The 20,504-nt window shown below is 43.0% G+C and overlaps 1 protein-coding gene across 5 annotated transcripts in view; it reads right to left on the bottom strand.

Annotated features, from left to right (window-relative positions):
- Positions 1-20,504, bottom strand: part of RASSF4 (Ras association domain family member 4) — a 395,766-nt gene that overhangs the window by 100,322 nt on the left and 274,940 nt on the right. For 4 of the 5 annotated variants that reach the window (XM_068255316.1, XM_068255319.1, XM_068255317.1 and 1 more), the window contains 3 exons: positions 20,062-20,207; positions 13,559-13,626; positions 10,388-10,542 (listed from right to left, as the gene is read on the bottom strand). In XM_068255316.1, coding sequence (XP_068111417.1) covers positions 10,388-10,542; positions 13,559-13,626; positions 20,062-20,207 — 369 coding nt within the window. The remainder of the gene's footprint in view (positions 1-10,387; positions 10,543-13,558; positions 13,627-20,061; positions 20,208-20,504) is intronic. The other variant, XM_068255318.1, reaches the window with a different exon arrangement.

The following is a 20,504-nucleotide window of genomic DNA, read 5'->3' as shown; positions in this document are numbered from 1 at the left end:
CCCTCAGACCCCCCCCCCCCTCCTAATCACCGTCCGAGTGCATTGTATTTTACTGTGCTGTGATTGTATTCGATTGTGCTGTGATTGTATTCGATTGTGCTGCAATTGTATTTGATTGTGCTGCAATTGTATTCGATTGACCCGTCATCTGCTTCGATTGTCCCGTGATTGTTTAATTGCCTCTGAGACCCCACTTCCCACCAACCCCCCCCCCCCCCCCCATCACCTTCCGAATGCATCAGATTTGATTGTGCGGTGATTGGATTCGATTGTGCTGTAATTGTATTTGATTGTCCCGTGATCTGCTTCGATTGTCCCGCGATTGTTTGATTGCCTCTGAGACCCCACTTCCTGCCGCCCCCAACCCCACCCTCCCCCCCACCACCTCCAACAACCACCTTCCGAGTGAATCAGATTTGCTTGTGCTGTGATTAGATTCAATTGTGCTGTAATTGTATTTGAGTCTCCCGTGATCGGCTTTGATTGTCCCGTGATTGTTTGATTGCCTCTGAGACCCCACTCGCCACCACCCCCATACCCCCCCCCCCACCCCAACCCCCCCAGCCCAGATCACCCCCCTGTTACTATCCTAGTGATCTAAAAACAGTGATCAGTGAAAACTGACACTTTTTTAGTATCACTAGTGTTAGCAGTTAGGCCAGTTAGCTAGGCCCCTTTGTTAGGGTCAGTTAGTGCCCAGCCCACTGCACCGTATTCACAGATTAGTCGCCGATTAGCGCCATCACTGTCGCTAATCAGCATTGGTACTATATAGTATCTAGTGATCATTCCTGATCGGACAGATCTATAGCAGTACATTAGGGTCACCTTAGTGTAGGCTCCACTAAAAACGCAGTGTTTACCCGATCAGGCCTGATCGTTTGCCTGCACTTGTGTTCAGCCACCCCACTGTAGTGACAGATTTTTTTTTTCACTGCAAAAACACTGTACACTAGCTGTGGCGCTGTAAAGATCAGTTTTGATTTTTTTTTAATCAAAACTCAGTGACCACAGTTTTCTACCTCTCAAATACTCCCTTTTGCTAGGTAGGTGCTCTTTTTTTCTGGGAAGTCTCGGAGGAAAACCCCATAAATTTAGCAGTCCACAATGGCAAGAAGGGGGCTTTCCGATGAGGAGGTATACAGGTACATGGACCAGTCGGATGAGAGCGTTTGGGAAGACTCAGCCGACGAATCATTCGGGTCCGAATTTGAACCTGTGGAAAGCAGTGGTTCTCTGACCAAAAGTGATGACGAGGTTTTGGTCCCGGCTAGAGCCAGGCGTACCAGACCCCATGTCGTTAGACCGCAGGTGGCGCAGGATCCGCCTCAAGGGCAACAGGGTGGTGCTAGCGCTGATGAGAGTTTTCTTGTTGAGGCAGGCACCAGCAGCGCAGCATCTCCTGTACTTAGTACCAGTACTTCCGTAGACCCTGGTGAAGTGGTGAGTGCCAGCATGGAAGTTGAAACTGGTACGGTGGCACGTGCAGTAGTACCCCCGTCGCAGCCACCAAGAAGAAGACGGGCCCGTAGTACCCATAGACTCCCAGAGGTGCTGGCACATCCAGATTGGCAATCCCCTGATTCCGCCGCACCCGTAGTGCCCCCTTTCACCGCCCAGTCTGGAGTCCAGGTGGCGACAGCTCATCTAGGAACGGCCCTAGACTTTTTGCAGCTGTTCATCACCCAGATTCTCTTGGACTTAATTGTGGTCGAGACCAACCGTAAAGCCACACAATTCATCACCACGCACCCGGAGAGCAGCTATGCCCAGCCTTTCCGGTGGAAACCAGTCCAAGTTTCCGAACTTAAAATCTTTTTGGCCCTTATCCTTCACTTGGGACTAATGAAACAGAATGTATTGCGGTCGAATTGGTCTACGAACCCAGTACATCATGTTCCCTTGTACCCTGCTGCCATGTCCAGGACACGATTGGAGTCCATCCTGCGCTTCCTGCACTCCAATGACGACAAAACCTGTCATAAAAAGGACCACCCTGCTTATGACCGGCTCCACAAAATTCGGCCCCTCATAGACCACCTGTCATCAGCATTTGCAGATGCTTATACCCATGAACAGAACATCTGCGTAGACGAGTCCCTCTTATGCGTTACCGGGCGCCTTGGCATCAAACAGTACATCCTAAGCAAGCGCGCCCGGTATGGGGTGAAACTGTATAAGCTCTGTGAAAGGGCCACAGGCTATACATGTCGTTTTAGGGTCTATGAGGGAAAAGACTCAAAATTGAAGCCGGTCGGATGCCCTGACTACCTGGGAAGCAGTGGAAAGGTTGTGTGGGACTTGGTGTCACCCTTGTTCCAGAAGGGGTACCATCTTTATTTGGACAACTATTACACAAGTGTGGCCCTCTATCAGCACTTAAAGTTAGAAGGAATCCGATGCTGTGGCACTGCACGGCCTAGTCGCCAGGGCTTCCCCCAGTGGCTCGTTACCACCAGACTTGAACGGGGGCAGAGGGCCGCCTTGCGTACTGACGACCTGCTCGCGGTGAAATGGAGGGACAAGTGGGACGTTTACTTTCTGTCCACCATTCACACAGACACGACAGTCCAAATTCAACGGGCAACTGAGGTCATTGAAAAGCCCCTTGTCGTCCACGAATATAATGTCAACATGGGAGGGGTGGACTTCAATGACCAGAGGTTAGCGCCCTATTTAATTTCCCGGAAAACAAGACGCTGGTATAAGAAAGCGTCTTTTTATCTGATTCAATTGGCAGTTTACAACAGCTTTGTTCTCTACAGTAAGGCTGGGAGAACTGGATCTTTCATTCAATTTCAGGACCTCCTGTATCCAGGAGGTGCCAGCCCCCCTTCCCCCCCCATGCAACTAGCCGACTGCATGAAAGGCATGACGCCTATCAGCTTCCGAGTACCCCAGGTCAATGCATCCAAAGAAAATGTTGTCGTGTCTGCAGCAGTGCTAGAAGAAGGACTGACACCAGTTTTTATTGTCCCAAATGTCCTGACCAGCCTGGCCTATGCCTAGGGGAGTGTTTTGAGAGGTACCACGAGCAGGTACACTATTAGAACCTAGGGAACTCCAGACACAGGAGTAGGCACACACTCAGTGGTATTTCGCACATTGTCACAGGGGGAGGAGAGGTAAGCTTGAAAACCAAACAAACAGGTAAGCATAAAAGTCGGAAGAAGGATCGGTTTCCATGCTTGATATTGCTGATCTGTTAATCACAACAGAGAAAGAACATGTGTGCATCAACCAAGTGAACCTGACAAATCTGGCTTTGCAAATTTGGCCTATTGGCTAATCACGAGACATTGCTCATGCAAATAAGCATTTGCTTTCGCATGCCTAAATATGCAGGGTCAAAAACCAAAAACCGCAAAACAATCGCCCTGCGGGAATTAGTTCATGCTATACAGCACTATCCAGGGGCGCCACGAGGAGGCTTCCCATTGCCCCCATACAACCGGGGGGCCGCGGGGGTCCCAGGCACTCTCACCGCCTGGAACCCACACAGCGGCAATGGGAAGCCTCCTCGTGGCGCCCCTGGATAGTGCTGTATAGCATGAACTAATTCCCGCAGGGCGATTGTTTTGCGGTTTTTGGTTTTGACCCTGCATATTTAGGCATGCGAAAGCAAATGCTTATTTGCATGAGCAATGTCTCGTGATTAGCCAATAGGCCAAATTTGCAAAGCCAGATTTGTCAGGTTCACTTGGTTGATGCACACATGTTCTTTCTCTGATTGTAGTTAATATTGCTGATCTGTGCTGGGTTGGGGATATAAGACGGCATGTTTGAATTTCCCTTGAGTGTGGACACCCCCGGTTTATATGTGATTTACTTTGGGACTATGATGATACTTTAATGCCACACAGAGTCATCTATATTGGCAGGCATATTGCTGTATACCACAGGCATAATGCTGTATACTAAAGTTCTGAGGCCCAGTCACATAAGTTGGTGGCTCACCCTGAGTGCAGGGTGGCACGGGGTGTCTCTCTCCTGAGGTTATCACTGCCATTGATGTGGAGGAAGATCTGCCATTGATGTGGAGCAAGGTATGTTTGCCGTTCATTTTTCCTTTCAGCCCAGAGTGCATTACCCGTATACCCAATATAAGGAGTATAGCAGAAACTCCTAATACTGGCCATACATGTAATGATTGCAGAGACCCTAAAATGCCAGGACAGACTCCACAAATGACCCCATTTTGGAAAGAGGACACCCTAAAGTATTATGTGAGGTGCATGGTGAGTTCATAAAAGATTTTAGTTTTTGTCACAAGTTAGCAGATTTTTTTTTTTTTTTTTTACAAAGTGTCATTTTCCGTTAACTTGTGACAAAAAATAAAATTTTCAATGACCTCACCATTCCCCTCATGGAATACCTTGTTGTGTATTCTTTCCAAAATGGGATCATTTGTGGGGTTTGTTAACTGTCCTGGCAAGTGGGTGGGGTGCTAAATTTTGAGCACCCCTGTAAAGCCTAAAGGTACTCATTGGACTCTGGGCCCCTTAGCGCAGTTAGGGTGCAAAAAAGTGCCACACATGTGGTATCGCCGTACTCGGGAGAAGTAGTACAATGTGTTTTGGGGTGTATTTTTACATATACCCATGCTGGGTGGGAGAAATACCTCTGTAAATGACAATCTTTTGATTTTTTTTACACACAATTGTCCATTTACAGTGATATTTCTCCCACCCAGCATGGGTATGTGTAAAAATACACCCCAAAACACATTGTACTACTTCTCCCGAGTACGGCGATACCACATGTGTGGCACTTTTTTGCACCCTAACTGCGCTAAAGGGCCCAAAGTTCAATGAGTCCCTTTAGGATTTCACAGGTCATTTTGCGGCATTTGGTTTCCAGACTACTCCTCACGGTTTAGGGACCCTAAAATGCCAGGGCAGTATAGGAACCCCACAAATGACCCCATTTTAGAAAGAAGACATACCAAGGTACTCTGTTAGGAGTATGGTGAGTTCATAGAAGATTTTATTTTTTGCCACAACTTAGCGGAAATTGATTTGTATTGTTTTTTTTTCACAAAGTGTCACTTTCCGCTAACTTGTGACAAAAAATAAAACCTTCTATGAACTCACCATAATCTTAACAGAATACCTTGGGGTGTCTTCTTTCTAAAATGGGGTCATTTGTGGGATTCCTATACTGCCCTGGCATTTTAGGGGCCCTAAACCGTGAGGAGTAGCCTGGAAACCAAATGCTGCAAAATGACCCTTGAAATCCTAAAGGTACTCATTGGACTTTGGGCCCCTTAGCCCAGTTAGGGTGCAAAAAAGTGCCACACATGTGGTATCGCCGTACTCGGGAGAAGTAGTACAATGTGTTTTGGGGTGTATTTTTACACATACCCATGCTGGGTGGGAGAAATATCTCTGTAAATGGACAATTGTCCATTGTAAAAAAATCAAAAGATTGTCATTTACACAGGTATTTCTCCCACCCAGCATGGGTATGTGTAAAAATACACCCCAAAACACATTATAATACTTCTCCCGAGTATGGCGATACCACATGTGTGGCACTTTTTTGCACCCTAACTGTGCTAAGGGGCCCAAAGTCCAATAAGTCCCTTTAGGATTTCACAGGTCATTTTGCGGCATTTGGTTTCCAGACTACTCCTCACGGTTTAGGGACCCTAAAATGCCAGGGCAGTATAGGAACCCCACAAATGACCCCATTTTAGAAAGAAGACATACCAAGGTACTCTGTTAGGAGTATGGTGAGTTCATAGAAGATTTTATTTTTTGCCACAACTTAGCGGAAATTGATTTGTATTGTTTTTTTTTCACAAAGTGTCACTTTCCGCTAACTTGTGACAAAAAATAAAACCTTCTATGAACTCACCATAATCTTAACAGAATACCTTGGGGTGTCTTCTTTCTAAAATGGGGTCATTTGTGGGATTCCTATACTGCCCTGGCATTTTAGGGGCCCTAAACCGTGAGGAGTAGCCTGGAAACCAAATGCTGCAAAATGACCCTTGAAATCCTAAAGGTACTCATTGGACTTTGGGCCCCTTAGCCCAGTTAGGGTGCAAAAAAGTGCCACACATGTGGTATCGCCGTACTCGGGAGAAGTAGTACAATGTGTTTTGGGGTGTATTTTTACACATACCCATGCTGGGTGGGAGAAATATCTCTGTAAATGGACAATTGTCCATTGTAAAAAAATCAAAAGATTGTCATTTACACAGGTATTTCTCCCACCCAGCATGGGTATGTGTAAAAATACACCCCAAAACACATTATAATACTTCTCCCGAGTATGGCGATACCACATGTGTGGCACTTTTTTGCACCCTAACTGTGCTAAGGGGCCCAAAGTCCAATAAGTACCTTTAGGATTTCACAGGTCATTTTGCGTCATTTGGTTTCCAGACTACTCCTCACGGTTTAGGGCCCCTAAAATGCCAGGGCAGTATAGGAACCCCACAAATGACCCCATTTTAGAAAGAAGACACCCCAAGGTATTCTGTTAGGACTATGGTGAGTTCATAGAAGATTTTATTTTTGTCACAAGTTAGCGGTAAGTGACACTTTGTGAAAAAAAACAATAAAAATCTATTTCCGCTAACTTGCGACAAAAAATAAAATCTTCTGTGATCTCACCATACTCCTAACAGAATACCTTGGGATGTCTTCTTTTTAAAATGGGGTCATTTGTGGGGTGTTCCTATACTGACCTGGCATTTTAGGGGCCCTAAACCGTGAGGAGTAGTCTTGAAACAAAAATGACCTGTGAAATCCTAAAAGTACTCATTGGACTTTGGGCCCCTTAGCGCAGTTAGGCTGCAAAAAAGTGCCACACATGTGGTATCGCCGTACTCAGGAGAAGTAGTATAATGTGTTTTGGGGTGTATTTTTACACATACCCATGCTGAGTGGGAGAAAGATCTCTGTAAATGGACAATTGTGTGTAAAAACAAATCAAAAAATTGTCATTTACAGAGATATTTCTCCCACCCAGCATCGGTATGTGTAAAAATACACCCCAAAACACATTATACTACTTCTCCTGAGTACGGCAATACCACATGTGTGGCACGTTTTTGCAGCCTAACTGCGCTAAGGGGTCCAAAGTCCAATGAGCACCTTTAGGCTTTACAGGGGTGCTTACAATTAGGCACCCCCAAAATGCCAGGACAGTAAACACACCCCACAAATGACCCCATTTTGGAAAGTAGACACTTTAAGGTATTCAGAGAGGGGCATGGTGAGTCCGTGGCAGATTTCATTTTTTTTTGTCGCAAGTTAGAAGAAATGGAAACTTTTTTTTTTTTGTCAAAAAGTGTCATTTTCCGCTTACTTGTGACAAAAAATAATATCTTCTATGAACTCACTATGCCTCTCAGTGAATACTTTGGGATGTCTTCTTTCCAAAATGGGGTCATTTGGGGGATATTTATACGATCCTGGAATTTTAGCCCCTCATGAAACATGTCAGGTGGTCAAAAAAGTCAGAGATGCTTCAAAATAGGAAAATTCACTTTTTGCACCATAGTTTGTAAACGCTATAACTTTTACCCAAACCAATAAATATAGGCTGAATGGGTTTTTTTTTAATCAAAAACATGTTTGTCCACATTTCTCGTGCTGCATGTATACAGAAATTTTACTTTATTTGAAAAATGTCAGCACAGAAAGTTAAAAAAATCATTTTTTAAAAAAAATTCATGTATTTTTTGATGAATATAATAAAAAGTAAAAATCGCAGCTGCAATCAAATAGCACCAAAAGAAAGCATTATTAGTGACAAGAAAAGGAGCCAAAATTCATTTAGGTGGTAGGTTGTATGAGTGAGCAATAAACCGTGAAAGCTGCAGTGGTCTGAATGGAAAAAAAGGGTCTGGTCCTTAAGGGGGGTAAAGCCTACGGTCCTCAAGTGGTTAAAGAGAATCTGTACTCTAAAATTCATACAATAAAAAGCATACCATTCTGGGCCCCTCTGTGCTGTTTCTGCCACTCCATGCTGCAATCCTGGCTTGTAATTGCCAGTTTACAAACAAAAGACATGGCTTCTAACCAGAGTGTAATATGCTGAGAGGAGCTCACTCTGTAACTCACACAGAGCCTGCAGGGGGCGTGGAGAGGGTGTGTATAGCTTCTATCCTATCACAAGCAGAACAGCACATTCCTGCTGAGTGCCTGAGCCCGACAAAGCCGTCAGAGGAAAGAAGATTAGATTATATAACAGAGATAATACAGCCACTGTGCAACTAGGAAAGGCTGCAGTAAGACAGACCACATTATAACAGGTATAGGAACTTATAGGATAGAAGAAATAAGGCTGAAAATGTTGTTACAGAGTCTCTTTAAGTGGTTAAACTCAGAAAATTAACAGTTTAAAAATCATGTTTTCTTTTCATTTTTAAAATCAATGTTCTAAAAAAAACTACAAGGTATTTTTGAAAAGTATTTTTTTGACTTGTTCCCAGTATTCCCCTTAACATATGTCACAATATTGGTGATGATAGCATGTATGAGGGCTTTGCAATGAACCGCCAAAATCACCACAAAATTATGTGAAATGTTGCGAAATTATGCAAAATTATGACTGGATTAAATTTACATGTGAAATGTATTACGAATTTTCCCAAAAATGTTGAATTAAAATTTTGCATCGTGCAAAATTACAACTTAACAAAATGTGTGCTCATCACTACCTGAGAGGATAAACTGTATGGTTATTCATTGTTTATAGATAAGTTTATATGTGTGGCATCGATAACCATTGTGAAATATTGTAAAATTGTAAAGTTTTAAATACATAGATATAACACTTTATAGAAAAAGAATGATCCAATTCACTGCATTACCTGATGTATAATTACAAAAATGTTTATTCAAAACTCAATACTAATAAAACCATTTAAAAATACAGATAATAGACTCTCCACAATTGGCAATACAACACAAAAATACTGGATATCATAGATCATTTGCGTGGTTCATTCAGAACCACTTCCATGTAGAACCAGGATCCAAAATTAATTAAAGAATAAATGACATACCAAGACTCCATGTGGAGATGGACTAGTCTAGAGTTATAGCTTATTATCTGTCACATATACAATGCTTGTATTCTATGCATCATCTGAGAAAAGGGTATTTTTGTTGCTTTTGTTATACCTTTAAAATTTACTCTGGTGCCAGTTAAAGAAAGGCTCGTTTGGATAGTTGTGGGACTACATTAAATTAAATCTAAAGTCAACCTAAAAAAATGATTTCAACCTAAAAAAAATGATCCCCTCTAAGCTGGCCAGGCTACTTGCTTCCTTATCATGCTCTCGCGGCTGGGAGCTTTCTGTGCATGCACAGTATGCAAAAATCGCTATCAGGGTGTTCAGTAGCTACTGATTGGTGGCCAATAAAATGAGGCTTAATTGTCTCAGGACTGTGCACGGAAGACAGGGGGTTACTTACCCAGAAGTCCGTTGGCTTCTATGCGTGTCAATTCACTCACACGCGATCTATGGGATGCGTTGCAAGACTCACTACTGCACTTCCTCCTTCCGGCTTGAAGCCCATCACTGTTGGCGGCAACTGGTCAGCTTTGCGGGAGCACCGCTGCTGGCCAGGGGGACATAGACTGGCGTTGTGGGCACAGGAAGACTCTAGGAAGCTGCAAGAAGTCCCAGGTAAGTTAAAATCATTTTTTTAGGTTGACTTAAGTCTCCCTTTAAAGTGACTCTGCTTCCATATCTGGCAGTAAGGCTGTACAGTATACAGTATATAGTGCATATCCTGCAAGTGGCAGTATGGGAACGGAGCATGTGACATGTATGTACAGTGCTCATTTCCTGAAGTGCTGCCCACAAGATATGTACTTTTGCCTGTTGCAGGTATGTTCTGTTTACAGCCTCTTAACTCTACCAAGTTGTAGATTTTAACAGCCTTACTGCATGCGCTCTCTGGGATGGTGCTTCCATTGCTGCTAAACTCAATTTTCTACTGACAACTGAGTTCCGTGCACCAGTCAATTTCATTGCCTCCTAAAACTGCAGGTCCCAGAGTGGTTAAAGCTGTATAATATACAGCCCTACTGCCAGATAAGGAAGTACACTCTTATGCTAAGTACACACCATACAATTTTCTGGCAGATTTACCGGCCAGATTGATTATTTCCAACATGTCTGATCTGAATTTCGATCAACTTTTTAATCGTTTTTTCGATAATTGTCTGTTGGGCAGGATAAGGAGGAGAACAATGCACTTGCCCAAGATGACCTGAAACTGCAAATACTTTGCTACTGTTTTTGGGCAGCTGTATACATGGCGGATTTTGGGACTGCACCAATTACAATATCCTGTCACAAATTACTAAAATATGCATCTGCGTTATATAGATTTATCAGTAAAAACTGGGAGCTTACCTTATGGTTATAGAAATGACCATTAATGGAAAATCTGTGACTTCTTAGTCTTTGTGCCTCTCCTGGACTGTGGAGCTTAGAGCGTCTCTGAACAAAGCTGGCATCGCTTCTTGTTCGCTTCAACTGAGGTGTTATTTCTTCTTCACTAGGATCTGCTGGAATATAAATCATTGTGTTTGCCCATTATAAAATCTTTCCTCTCCCTGATTTACATTCTGAAATGTATCACTGGTGACATCGTTACTGCTGGCGGGTGATGTCTGTGGACGGAGACGCTGCATTTTTGGCAGTTGGAAACAGCTGCTATTTCCCACAATGCAACAAGGCTCCCACAGTGTGATGTCAGCACCCTAGTGCTGACATCACACTGTTGGAGGGGTTTCACCACAATATCAGCCGTACAGAGCCCCCTGATGAAAAGGTAAAGATTTCTCATAGGAAAGGGAGCATCAGTTACTGATTGGGATAAAGTTCAATCCTTGGCTACAGTTCCTTTTTAAGGCCCGGATGACATCTGCATTTTTTGTTCTGCAGCCAGCTGTAAGGTTTGGATCCAGGAAACAGTCCGTTTTTACAGCCAGTGTGCTGTAAAACATCAGTTTTTCCATAGGATCCTATTGTGCTGCAAAACCTTCAGTTTCCGTTCCACGAAACGGTCCAGAAAATTGGGTCCTGCTGCATTTTTTTGTCCATTCAGCAGAACGGATCACGGAACCGTACGGCCGATTCCGTTGGCAAATGCTAATGTGAACCGAGCTGAATGCTAAATGGCCTAAGCCTGTAAACGTTTTTTACGTTCTTCTTGTATCAACTAGGATATTGTGTAGACGGAACAGAGGCGCCAAAAGAATAAAATGAGATAAAAATGTTTAAAAATCGGGGGGGGGGGGGGGGGGGGGGTGATGGGTGGATCCACCTCTCCCGTAGACAAACAAGCGTAGATGTTGATTTTTCAACATATATAGGATTTTTATTCATACACTCCAGATAATATTGCAACGCGTTTCGCGGGTTCAACCCACCTCATCAGGCCATGAGAACGGAGTATAACACTTGTGTGTAGGGTCTGTCAGCTTAGCGCCTCTAATAGAGGTGCTAAGCTGACAGACCCTACACACAAGTGTTATACTCCGTTCTCATGGCCTGATGAGGTGGGTTGAACCCGCGAAACGCGTTGCAATATTATCTGGAGTGTATGAATAAAAATCCTATATATGTTGAAAAATCAACATCTACGCTTGTTTGTCTACGGGAGAGGTGGATCCACCCATCACCCCCCTCCCCCCCCCCCCCCCCCGATTTTTAAACATTTTTATCTCATTTTATTCTTTTGGCGCCTCTGTTCCGTCTACACAAAATTTGTCCACCCTTGGTGGAGGGGTTTGGCCCCCTTCTTTCCTTACTACAGAGAGCGACTTCTTAATCCTGAGTGGGGACAGGTCTAATCTCCTCACCTGCTTATATAGTGGTTGCCCGGAAGGCAACCTATGTTTGTGGTTATAAACTTGTTATACTATCACATTTTCATTTTTACGAAACATACTGCACCATATTGGGCTCTCGGTGTTCCCCTCCCTTAATTAATCAACTAGGATATGTGTGAGTTAAAGCGGATCCGAGATGAAAAATTAACTATAACAAGTAACTTGTCTATATATCTTATCTAAAGTTTAGATAGTTTACACAACAAATCTAGCTGCAAACAGCTTTAATTTGAATATGATTCTTTCTTCCTGTGATACAATGACAGCAGCCATGTTGTTTGTAAACATTACACAGAGGCAGGCTCATCTGCATCTTGAGCAAAAAAGCCTAATCCCCCTCCTCCTTCCTCCTCCCCTCTGCCTCTGAAATCTCTGGCTAGTAATACCTCCCCCTCCTCCTGCCCAGACGGAGCTCCCATGAGCCCTTGCTACTATCTGAAAGTGCCTTGGCTCTCTGAAAACCTGTGGGCGTGGCTTGTTTAGTTTATAGGGAATTACAGTATTAAAAAAAACAAAAAAGTATTTGGCTTGAGGAATGCCCTATAAACAATAGGAAAGGAACCCAATTATGCAATGTGTAAAAGTTAATCTCGAATCCAATAAAATAATAAATACAATATTTTGGGGTACTAAACCCCTAAGCCCTAAAGATTGTAATCATTCATTTATAAGTCATTCCTCTACTGCAGTGTTGCTTGCAAATTTTCGCCAAAGGCATTTTCACATTGAAAATGGCATTTACGGTTTCCAAATGTTTGTGAAAATACATTGTATTTTTGCAATACTGCAAAAACATGAAAAAATTGTTATTTTTACTGCAAACAATTGAAATTTTACCGGAAAAAATGTGTATTTTATCTCACAAATTCATGAATTTTGGGAAAATCACAAACTTATTACAAAATGATTTACAATGACATTTTCGCTTGAAAGTCAAATTTAATTATTTTCTCGAAAATTAATGCGAAAAAGAATAATCTGCATTTTCGCTTATCACTGCTCTCCCGATCCCAGCATGTCCTCTGCACTCTGATGACTGCAGGTCTGCTAGGGCTTGCAGTCCCACGCCGAGTCTGGATGCCAGTCCTGTGAAAAAGCTGACGTATGCCAACCCACATGACACGCTTGCCGGACTCGGAGTGTAAATGGCACAAGTGCATTTGCTGACCCTGTAATATTACAATAACAACAGGGGTGAAGGTGCCCAGTACATACAACAAACTAGCTAATTGCCTAAACAGGAGGTGCAATTTCTTTCCTCTCTAGAAGAATTCAAATTCATTTTACTGGAAATAGTTTTTATTCAAGCACAAAGCAAGACAATGTGTTTTGCAGGTACAGTGACTTTTGATATGGATCATTATGAGCGTGAGCACCTCTATATGCTGACTAGTGACCTTAGCCCATTTAAAAATGGGCTAGGTCTGTCACTAATATGCCGTGCATGTGCACGCGCCCGTCCCTTCTGCCCCGTCCACCTCCGACTCTCGGCAGTGTTTCTGCGTCTAGTCCCTGCACATGCGCAGTGCAAAAAAGCACTGACACAGTGACAGACGCAGGGACACTTGCAAATTATATATAGAGATTACATTCTGCTCCAGGGGAATTTACACAGTGCCAACATTCTAATGATAGGTGAGAATCTCAAGCCACACTGTTATTTTCATTACAAAGGATTTTTACTTACTGATATCAGAAGAATTGTTATTTTCCTCTTCTTCAATGCTCTGTTGTTCTGCAATGGGCAATGCTACGCTATGGGAAAATAACACAGTGTTACTTTTTATAATGCAGATAATAATGAGGACTTCTTATAATGGAAAATAAGACATGCTGAAAAGTGCTTCGCTTGACATAATTTCTGTAAAGTGCATAGTTTCCAACAAGTTTCACTACCTAGTTGTAATGATGGTTATTACCTGCATGTAGTAGTAGTTAGCTCTTTGGGCTAGTGTCAGGAGAAAAAGACTTGTTGATTATGGTCACATTAGTGCACCAAGCATTATTGATATAGACACATAGTCCTCCACTTTGGTTTCTTGACAGAATCAGGTGTTCGATTAGTATGATAGAGAGTGCAACCTGCAAGCTCAACTGCAGCGTCTGGCACAGAGGGAACCAGCCATGTCTTCGAAAAAAATCAAAAGGCAACAGTCTTTCATAGTTTTATAAGCAAGAAGTTTTGAATCAGGATGATATACCACTTATTGGCTAACTTAGAGATAAATAAAAAGAAAGCTTTCAGCTAATAAGCCTTCATCGGACTTAGTTCCTGCATATACTGACAAGATGCTAAAACAACACAGCTTATATAAACTGGACATTCAGAGGAGAAACATTCTTTTGCAAACATAAATAAATGTAATTAAATGTCTTAAAGAGACACTGAAGCGAAAAAAAAAATATGATATTATGATTTGTATGTGTAGTACAGCTAAGAAATAAAACATTAAGATCAGATACATCAGTCTAATTGTTTCCAGTACAGGAAGAGTTAAGAAACTCCAGTTGTTATCTCTATGCAAACAAGCCATTAACTCTCTGACTAAGTCTTAGTCGTGGAGAGGGCTGTTATCTGACTTTTATTATCTCAACTGTAAGTGAATTGTTTACTTTTTCTCTGCTAGAGGAGAGGTCATTACTTCACAGACTGCTCTGAAAGACTCATTTTGAATGCTGAGTGTTGTGTAATCTGCACATAATATAGAATGATGCAATGTTAGAAAAAACACTATATACCTGAAAATAAAAGTATGAGAATATTTTCTTTGCTGCTAATCTTCTAGTAATTATTCATAGTACACAACCAATTCACTATATCATATTTTTTTTTTTTCGCTTCAGTGTCTCTTTAAAGAGAATCTGTATTCTAAAATTCTTACAACAAAAAGCATACCGTTCTATTCATTATGTTCTCATGGGCCCCTCTGTGCTGTTTCTGTCACTCTCTGCTGTAAACCTGGCTTGTAATTGCCAGTTTTAGGCAGTGTTTACAAACAAACTATCCAGCTTGTGATAGGCTCACATAAGCAGAGTGTGTGAGTCATACAGAGCCTGCAGGGGGCCTGGAGAGGGTGTGTATATTTCTATCCAATCACAAGCAGCCCTGCACATTCCAGGCTGAGTGCCTCAGCCCGACAGTGCCGACAGAGAAGAGAAGATTAGATCATATAACAGAGATAATACAGTCACTGTGCAAGTAGGAAAGGCTGCAGTAAGCCAGACCACATTAGAACAGGCATAGGAACTTATAGGAAAGAAGAAATAAGGATGAAAACTTTGTTACAGAGTCTCTTTAAGGCTAGTACACATGCACAGCAAAGCTGCCTGATTGTCGTCTGACTTTAGTCTGTTTAAGGGCCCGTTCTCACCTGAGCGGGAATCTCGCGATTCCTGCTCATGGCAAACCGCTACACAATGTAGCGAGTGGCAGTGTTCTCACTGCCGCGGTTGCGGTTTGCGATAACCGCAACCGTGCTGCATGCAGCGGTTTGCCGGCGACGAGCGTTCCGCGATTAGCGATCGTGATTAGCGTGCAAAGCATGCTAATCGCGATCGCTCCAAAACCGCAGCAGTGTCCAGTGATTTTTCCACGTTAGTCGCGGGAAAATCACTCCCGCAAAACGCCGGCGCTGATCGCCGGTGTTTTGCGATTATAAGTGTTAATGGGGCCTTAAGGTGCCCATAAATGGTACAATTTTTTTACCAAATGCAATTTTTATGATCGAATTGTATAGAAAATTTGCCTTTTATGAAGGTAATCGATCGTGAATGAATCTTTGGTCGATTGCTAAATAGGATAAAATATATCTTAAAGTTGAATTTTATGATCGCGGTAATTGCCTTGCGATTAGTTACAAGCCTTCAAATTGAATCGAAAGATTGCAGTTAGTGAAAAATTGTACCATTAATGGGCACCTTTAGACTGTTGGACAACAATCAGGCATGTGTACGCAAGCAAAAGACTTGACGAGTGACTGATAAAAGGCGTTTCAAACAATCCAACTGCTGGATTTATTCTCACGACCGTTGGTCTGATATCGTGCAGTTGATGTGTGTGTACAAGACGTTTGAACGACTTGTAAACGACTTGTACTTGTTTTCAATGTGTAGTCCGTTGTAGTCCGTTGTTCCGCTTGTGTGCGCATTATGTAAATGAGTTGGTCGTTTATCCGTCAAGACATGTGGACATACAGGTCGTGCAATACGTCAGGTTGTGCGGTTCGTCAGATCATTCAGGTGGTCATGTGCACGTTGTGCAATTGTTGGACGTGTGTATGTAGCTTTAATTGATGCTTCAGGAGGGTCTCACAGGCATGCTAGCTAAATAGATAAGATCACTAGTTCCCTAAAACATCACATATCAAAGAATCCGGGTGATGAGGAGACATTGTAAATCCAGAGTTCAAATGTGACTGGGCAGACTACATACAGTACACCATTAGTTATAAGCAATAGTTACGATAGTTTAATACATTGAGGTATCCAGTCAGAGCTCATCCAAAATATCTCCTTGGAGAAAACTCAGCAGAAAAGTTAATAGGATATGGACCAATGTGTCAAATTCCGAGTTCTGCATACACATTTTATGCATTTTAAAGCAAACCTGTAACCCAGCGCCGGGACCCTCTGAAAGTTTGCATGGATCTGCACAGGCAGACAGCTTTTTGACCATTTTGTAGCTCTAAGCGTTGCAGGTCTCTGGAAAGGAGAGCGGTCTTCACTCTGCAACTTGCTGAGCTGCTGTTCTGGTGAGGAATTTGCATCCACTTGGCATGCAAATTGCTTAGCTGCTTGCTTTGATGGCTTGCAGTATAAATACCATTTTATCCCAGGAATCCTTTGCTGGTCATGATGGTTTGTTCCTGCTAACTCACCTGGAGCCTTTGCTATTGTTTGCTAAGATTATCTTAGAGTAATTCCTTGGGACTTCACTAGGCATCCCTTCTAGCGCAGTCAGGTTGTATTATCTATTTTGCCTTGTACTGTCTATCTGTTGCGATTGTCTTGTCACCAGCGGCGGTCGACAGGAAATCATTCTGTCTGTACTCCGTCTTAGGGGTGCAAGCCAGAGCAGCAATTGCTACTGGTTGATTCATCTGTTTGTCTGTCTGGATCGCATCCGCTCTAGCGGAAGTGGCAGTGGTTCCTTCTGTGCTCTGTCTGGGAGTGTAGGCCAGAGCTGCAGTTGCTGCTGGCTACTCCTTCTCTCTGTCTGGTCTGGTACGAACGCTTGCTGTAGGCTCGGTGAGATAACCGTTTAGCAAGCGTTCGTGTTCTCTATTTCGTGTTTGTGTTACACTGGTTAGTTAGGGTGGCACACTTATCACTGGGCGCCTAATGCGCGGTGATTGTGTCTTTAAGTCATTCGCTGTTGCGAATGAGTGCGGAGTTCGCGTTTAGCTAGCGTTTGTTATTTTCTTTGACATTCTGATCATTGTTATTTGCTATGTCTTTCTTGCTACACTTGTGCTCTGTCTAACTCGGTCTTGTGTCACTATTGGCAATCGCCACTCTTGCGATTGCGTTCCCACTTCGTTTCCGCTGCTGTGTGTTCACCGTCGCTGGGTGGCGACTAGATTGGTGGACACACATACATTCTGTCTATGTGCTCTCTCTCTCAAAGGGCTATCTTGCCTTGCATTGCTTAAACTTGTACAATTCCCATCTAGCATCTGTAGCAGGGCAGAGGCTGTGTTCCTCTGCACTCCACAGCTCCATCTGCCGATAGGAATTTCCCTCTACAGGTGCATAGCACTTAGCTGGGTTCTGTTTAATTACACGCTTGTGGAGGATTTCCGCAGTGTCAGCGCGCATCTTGTGCGCTGACCACGGAAATAGTTCCACAATCGTTACAATAGATCCCTCTCTGATCAAGATTTGATCAGAGAGGGATCTATTAATGCTAAACACTGCAAATACTCACAAGATGTTAGACCAAGCACTCCGATGGAGATGGAGCATGCTATAGCTGAGAAGACCCTGATGCCCTCCAAGGTCACCAATCTAAAAAATGCCAAGGTCAGCTTGTGAAAAAGATAGCTCTTTATTGAAACATGCTCATTATGAGCTTGCAGCTTGACAAAGAAGTACTGCACTACTTCGAAACAGCAGGTTTCAATAAATCTTTTTCACGAGCTGTGCTGCTGACCTTGACTTTTTTTTTTTTAAACACTGCCAATACATTTTTAATATATTTCTCCCTCAAGCTATGATGCTCCTCTGGGACCCCTGCAGAGTAACAGTAGCGCAGCACACTCACGTGTCCAGTTGGCATGCTCCCTGCTATGTGTTTCCATATTTGATACCCCATCGGTGTTACGCTAGTGTGTACATGCTACCGGGTCAGAGATGATAAAAGCACACAGAAGGGAGCTCCAGCCGGACAGGTGAGTGCACTCTGTTGCTACTACTCTGCAGGGGACCCAGGGAAACATTTTTAGCTGAGGGGAAACCTGGGGGGGCCCATCATTGGCTCTAGGCCCCAGCACAGATTCTGTCACACTCACGTTCTGCTACCTTTTGACCACAAAATTACCATCTTGTTCAGTCAATTGTTTTAAATAGCAGGCTTAAAGTGTAACTGACACCGGAAATTTATATATATATATATATATATATATATATATATATATATATATATATATATATATATATATATATATATATATATATATATATATAGGTTGTTGGGGGGTTCAGGACCTGGAGTTTTTTACCGCCTTGCGCTGCCTGGGTCCGTTGTCTGTGCAGGTATAGGCCGTGTGGAGTCCACCGCTGTTACCCAGGAGGACGGGGCACCACTGAGGTTGTAAGACACCACGCCAATCGGGACACCTTTGGCCTCACTGGATACCAGCTCCATCCATCCATCACCTGCTGCTGCTCCACCGTAACAGGGACACCTTTGGTTCAGCCCTTCCATGATGCCAGCCACTAATCCCCTCAATGATGAGGAGCCGCGGCGATTGGCTCCTGTCCTGATCATGAGATCACTATGAATGGCGCAGATCGTAGTGATCACTGAAGTGCAGCGGCTGAAAAGGAAAAAGAGCATACACTCACCTTCCTGACGCTCCCCCCGCAATTGTCGCTCCCCCTCTGCTCTGCCCGGCATCCTTCCTCGCTCTGACACTAAGTTCATGGTCCCGGCTTGATGATGTCATCAAGCCAGTACCCAGAAGTTAGCAGCAGTGCAAGGCTGCATGTCGGGGAGAGAGGAGGCAGGAAGAGCTTCTCATACCAGGATCCAGGGAGGCGAGTAATGACCGTTGCCCGCACTGGGGACACCTATCAATGCGGAGGACACTGATGCCTAGCTATCTACACTGGTAATACTGGCTATCTAAACTAGAAGGACCTGAGCCAGGCAAACTGCTCTGGTCCCCGAGGGGGATTAAGTGGCTGGTCCCCAAGTGGTTAAGAGCAGCTTTAAAGTGAATTAACACTGATACATGATGAAATCTGCCATCTCTGACATTTTTCTAAAGAAAAAATTTATTTGGCTGTCATTCTAATCACCGGTCTTTAGAGTCACTGACACAAACAGTAATTAGCTAAGGAGTTAAGTTGTGAATGTGTAGCAGAACTTATAGAGCATACAAAGCGTTTGATTAGGAGGAAAAATTGCAAGTATCTGATTTGCTGTTATCACCTCCAGTGTGTTAGCCTACACAGAAATCAGAAATAACACATGATTGTGACTAGCAAATCAGAGGCTTACAAGTCTTTAACATGATCAAAGTGATCATGTGGTTCTCCTCCATGAATTCTACTACACATGAGCAACACTAATCACATGTTCTAACAACAAGCATTTTTGTTAAATAATTCAGTAATGACAGCATTCACCATCTTTCAGTAGGTTTGCGAGTGAGAAAAGAAACTTCCTGTGTATCTGCATTAAGGCGAGAAATGTGTTTACTATTTTAATGGGAATAAGCAAGCTATGAATCTGAGATGCATGGTTCTATTATTATTATTATTTTTTATTTATATAGCACCAACATATTCCGCAGCGCTTTACAAAGCACAATAAGACGACAAGGGAAACATAGGTACAACCATAAAATGTACAGCAGAGTTTCAAGCAGCACATATATTGTGATAAAAACAGTAAACATTAGGAGGACGACTAGGATTACTTTACTATGATTACTTCTATGATTACTTTACCATAGTTAGGTTTACCTGTGTTGTCCTTGTGACTCCCACCTCCAGGAATCTGAAGAGCTGAAGCATATCCGCTCATTGATATCTTGTACCTGTAGCCTTATTGGTCGCCGTAGACCCCAAAATATGTTCAGAAGACCCTCCACCACCAATTCTCCACACTCCTGACAGCAGCAAATATGTAAAAAAACAGAAAATACACATCATGTCAACATGAACCGAGCACAAATATTCTATCAATCTACATTCTTACTCTCACAGTGTCTTCGTATGTTTACTCTCTTGCCTAACATACATATATAATTTTTCTTTTCTTTTTGTATGTAGTGACCTCTATCTGTACAGTTTATTTAATATAATCGACTTTTGTTTTGAAAGCTAATTTGAACCCTAAAACAAAACTTCTTGCCAGGGTATACACATTGCAAAGTCATCCTAGCGCTCATGACCCTAGTAGAGAA

Source organism: Hyperolius riggenbachi, chromosome 10 (genome assembly GCF_040937935.1).
Source record: "Hyperolius riggenbachi isolate aHypRig1 chromosome 10, aHypRig1.pri, whole genome shotgun sequence".
Lineage (NCBI taxonomy): Eukaryota > Metazoa > Chordata > Amphibia > Anura > Hyperoliidae > Hyperolius > Hyperolius riggenbachi.
Note: the sequence above shows the minus strand (reverse complement) of the source record. Positions and strands in the feature narration are given on the sequence as shown.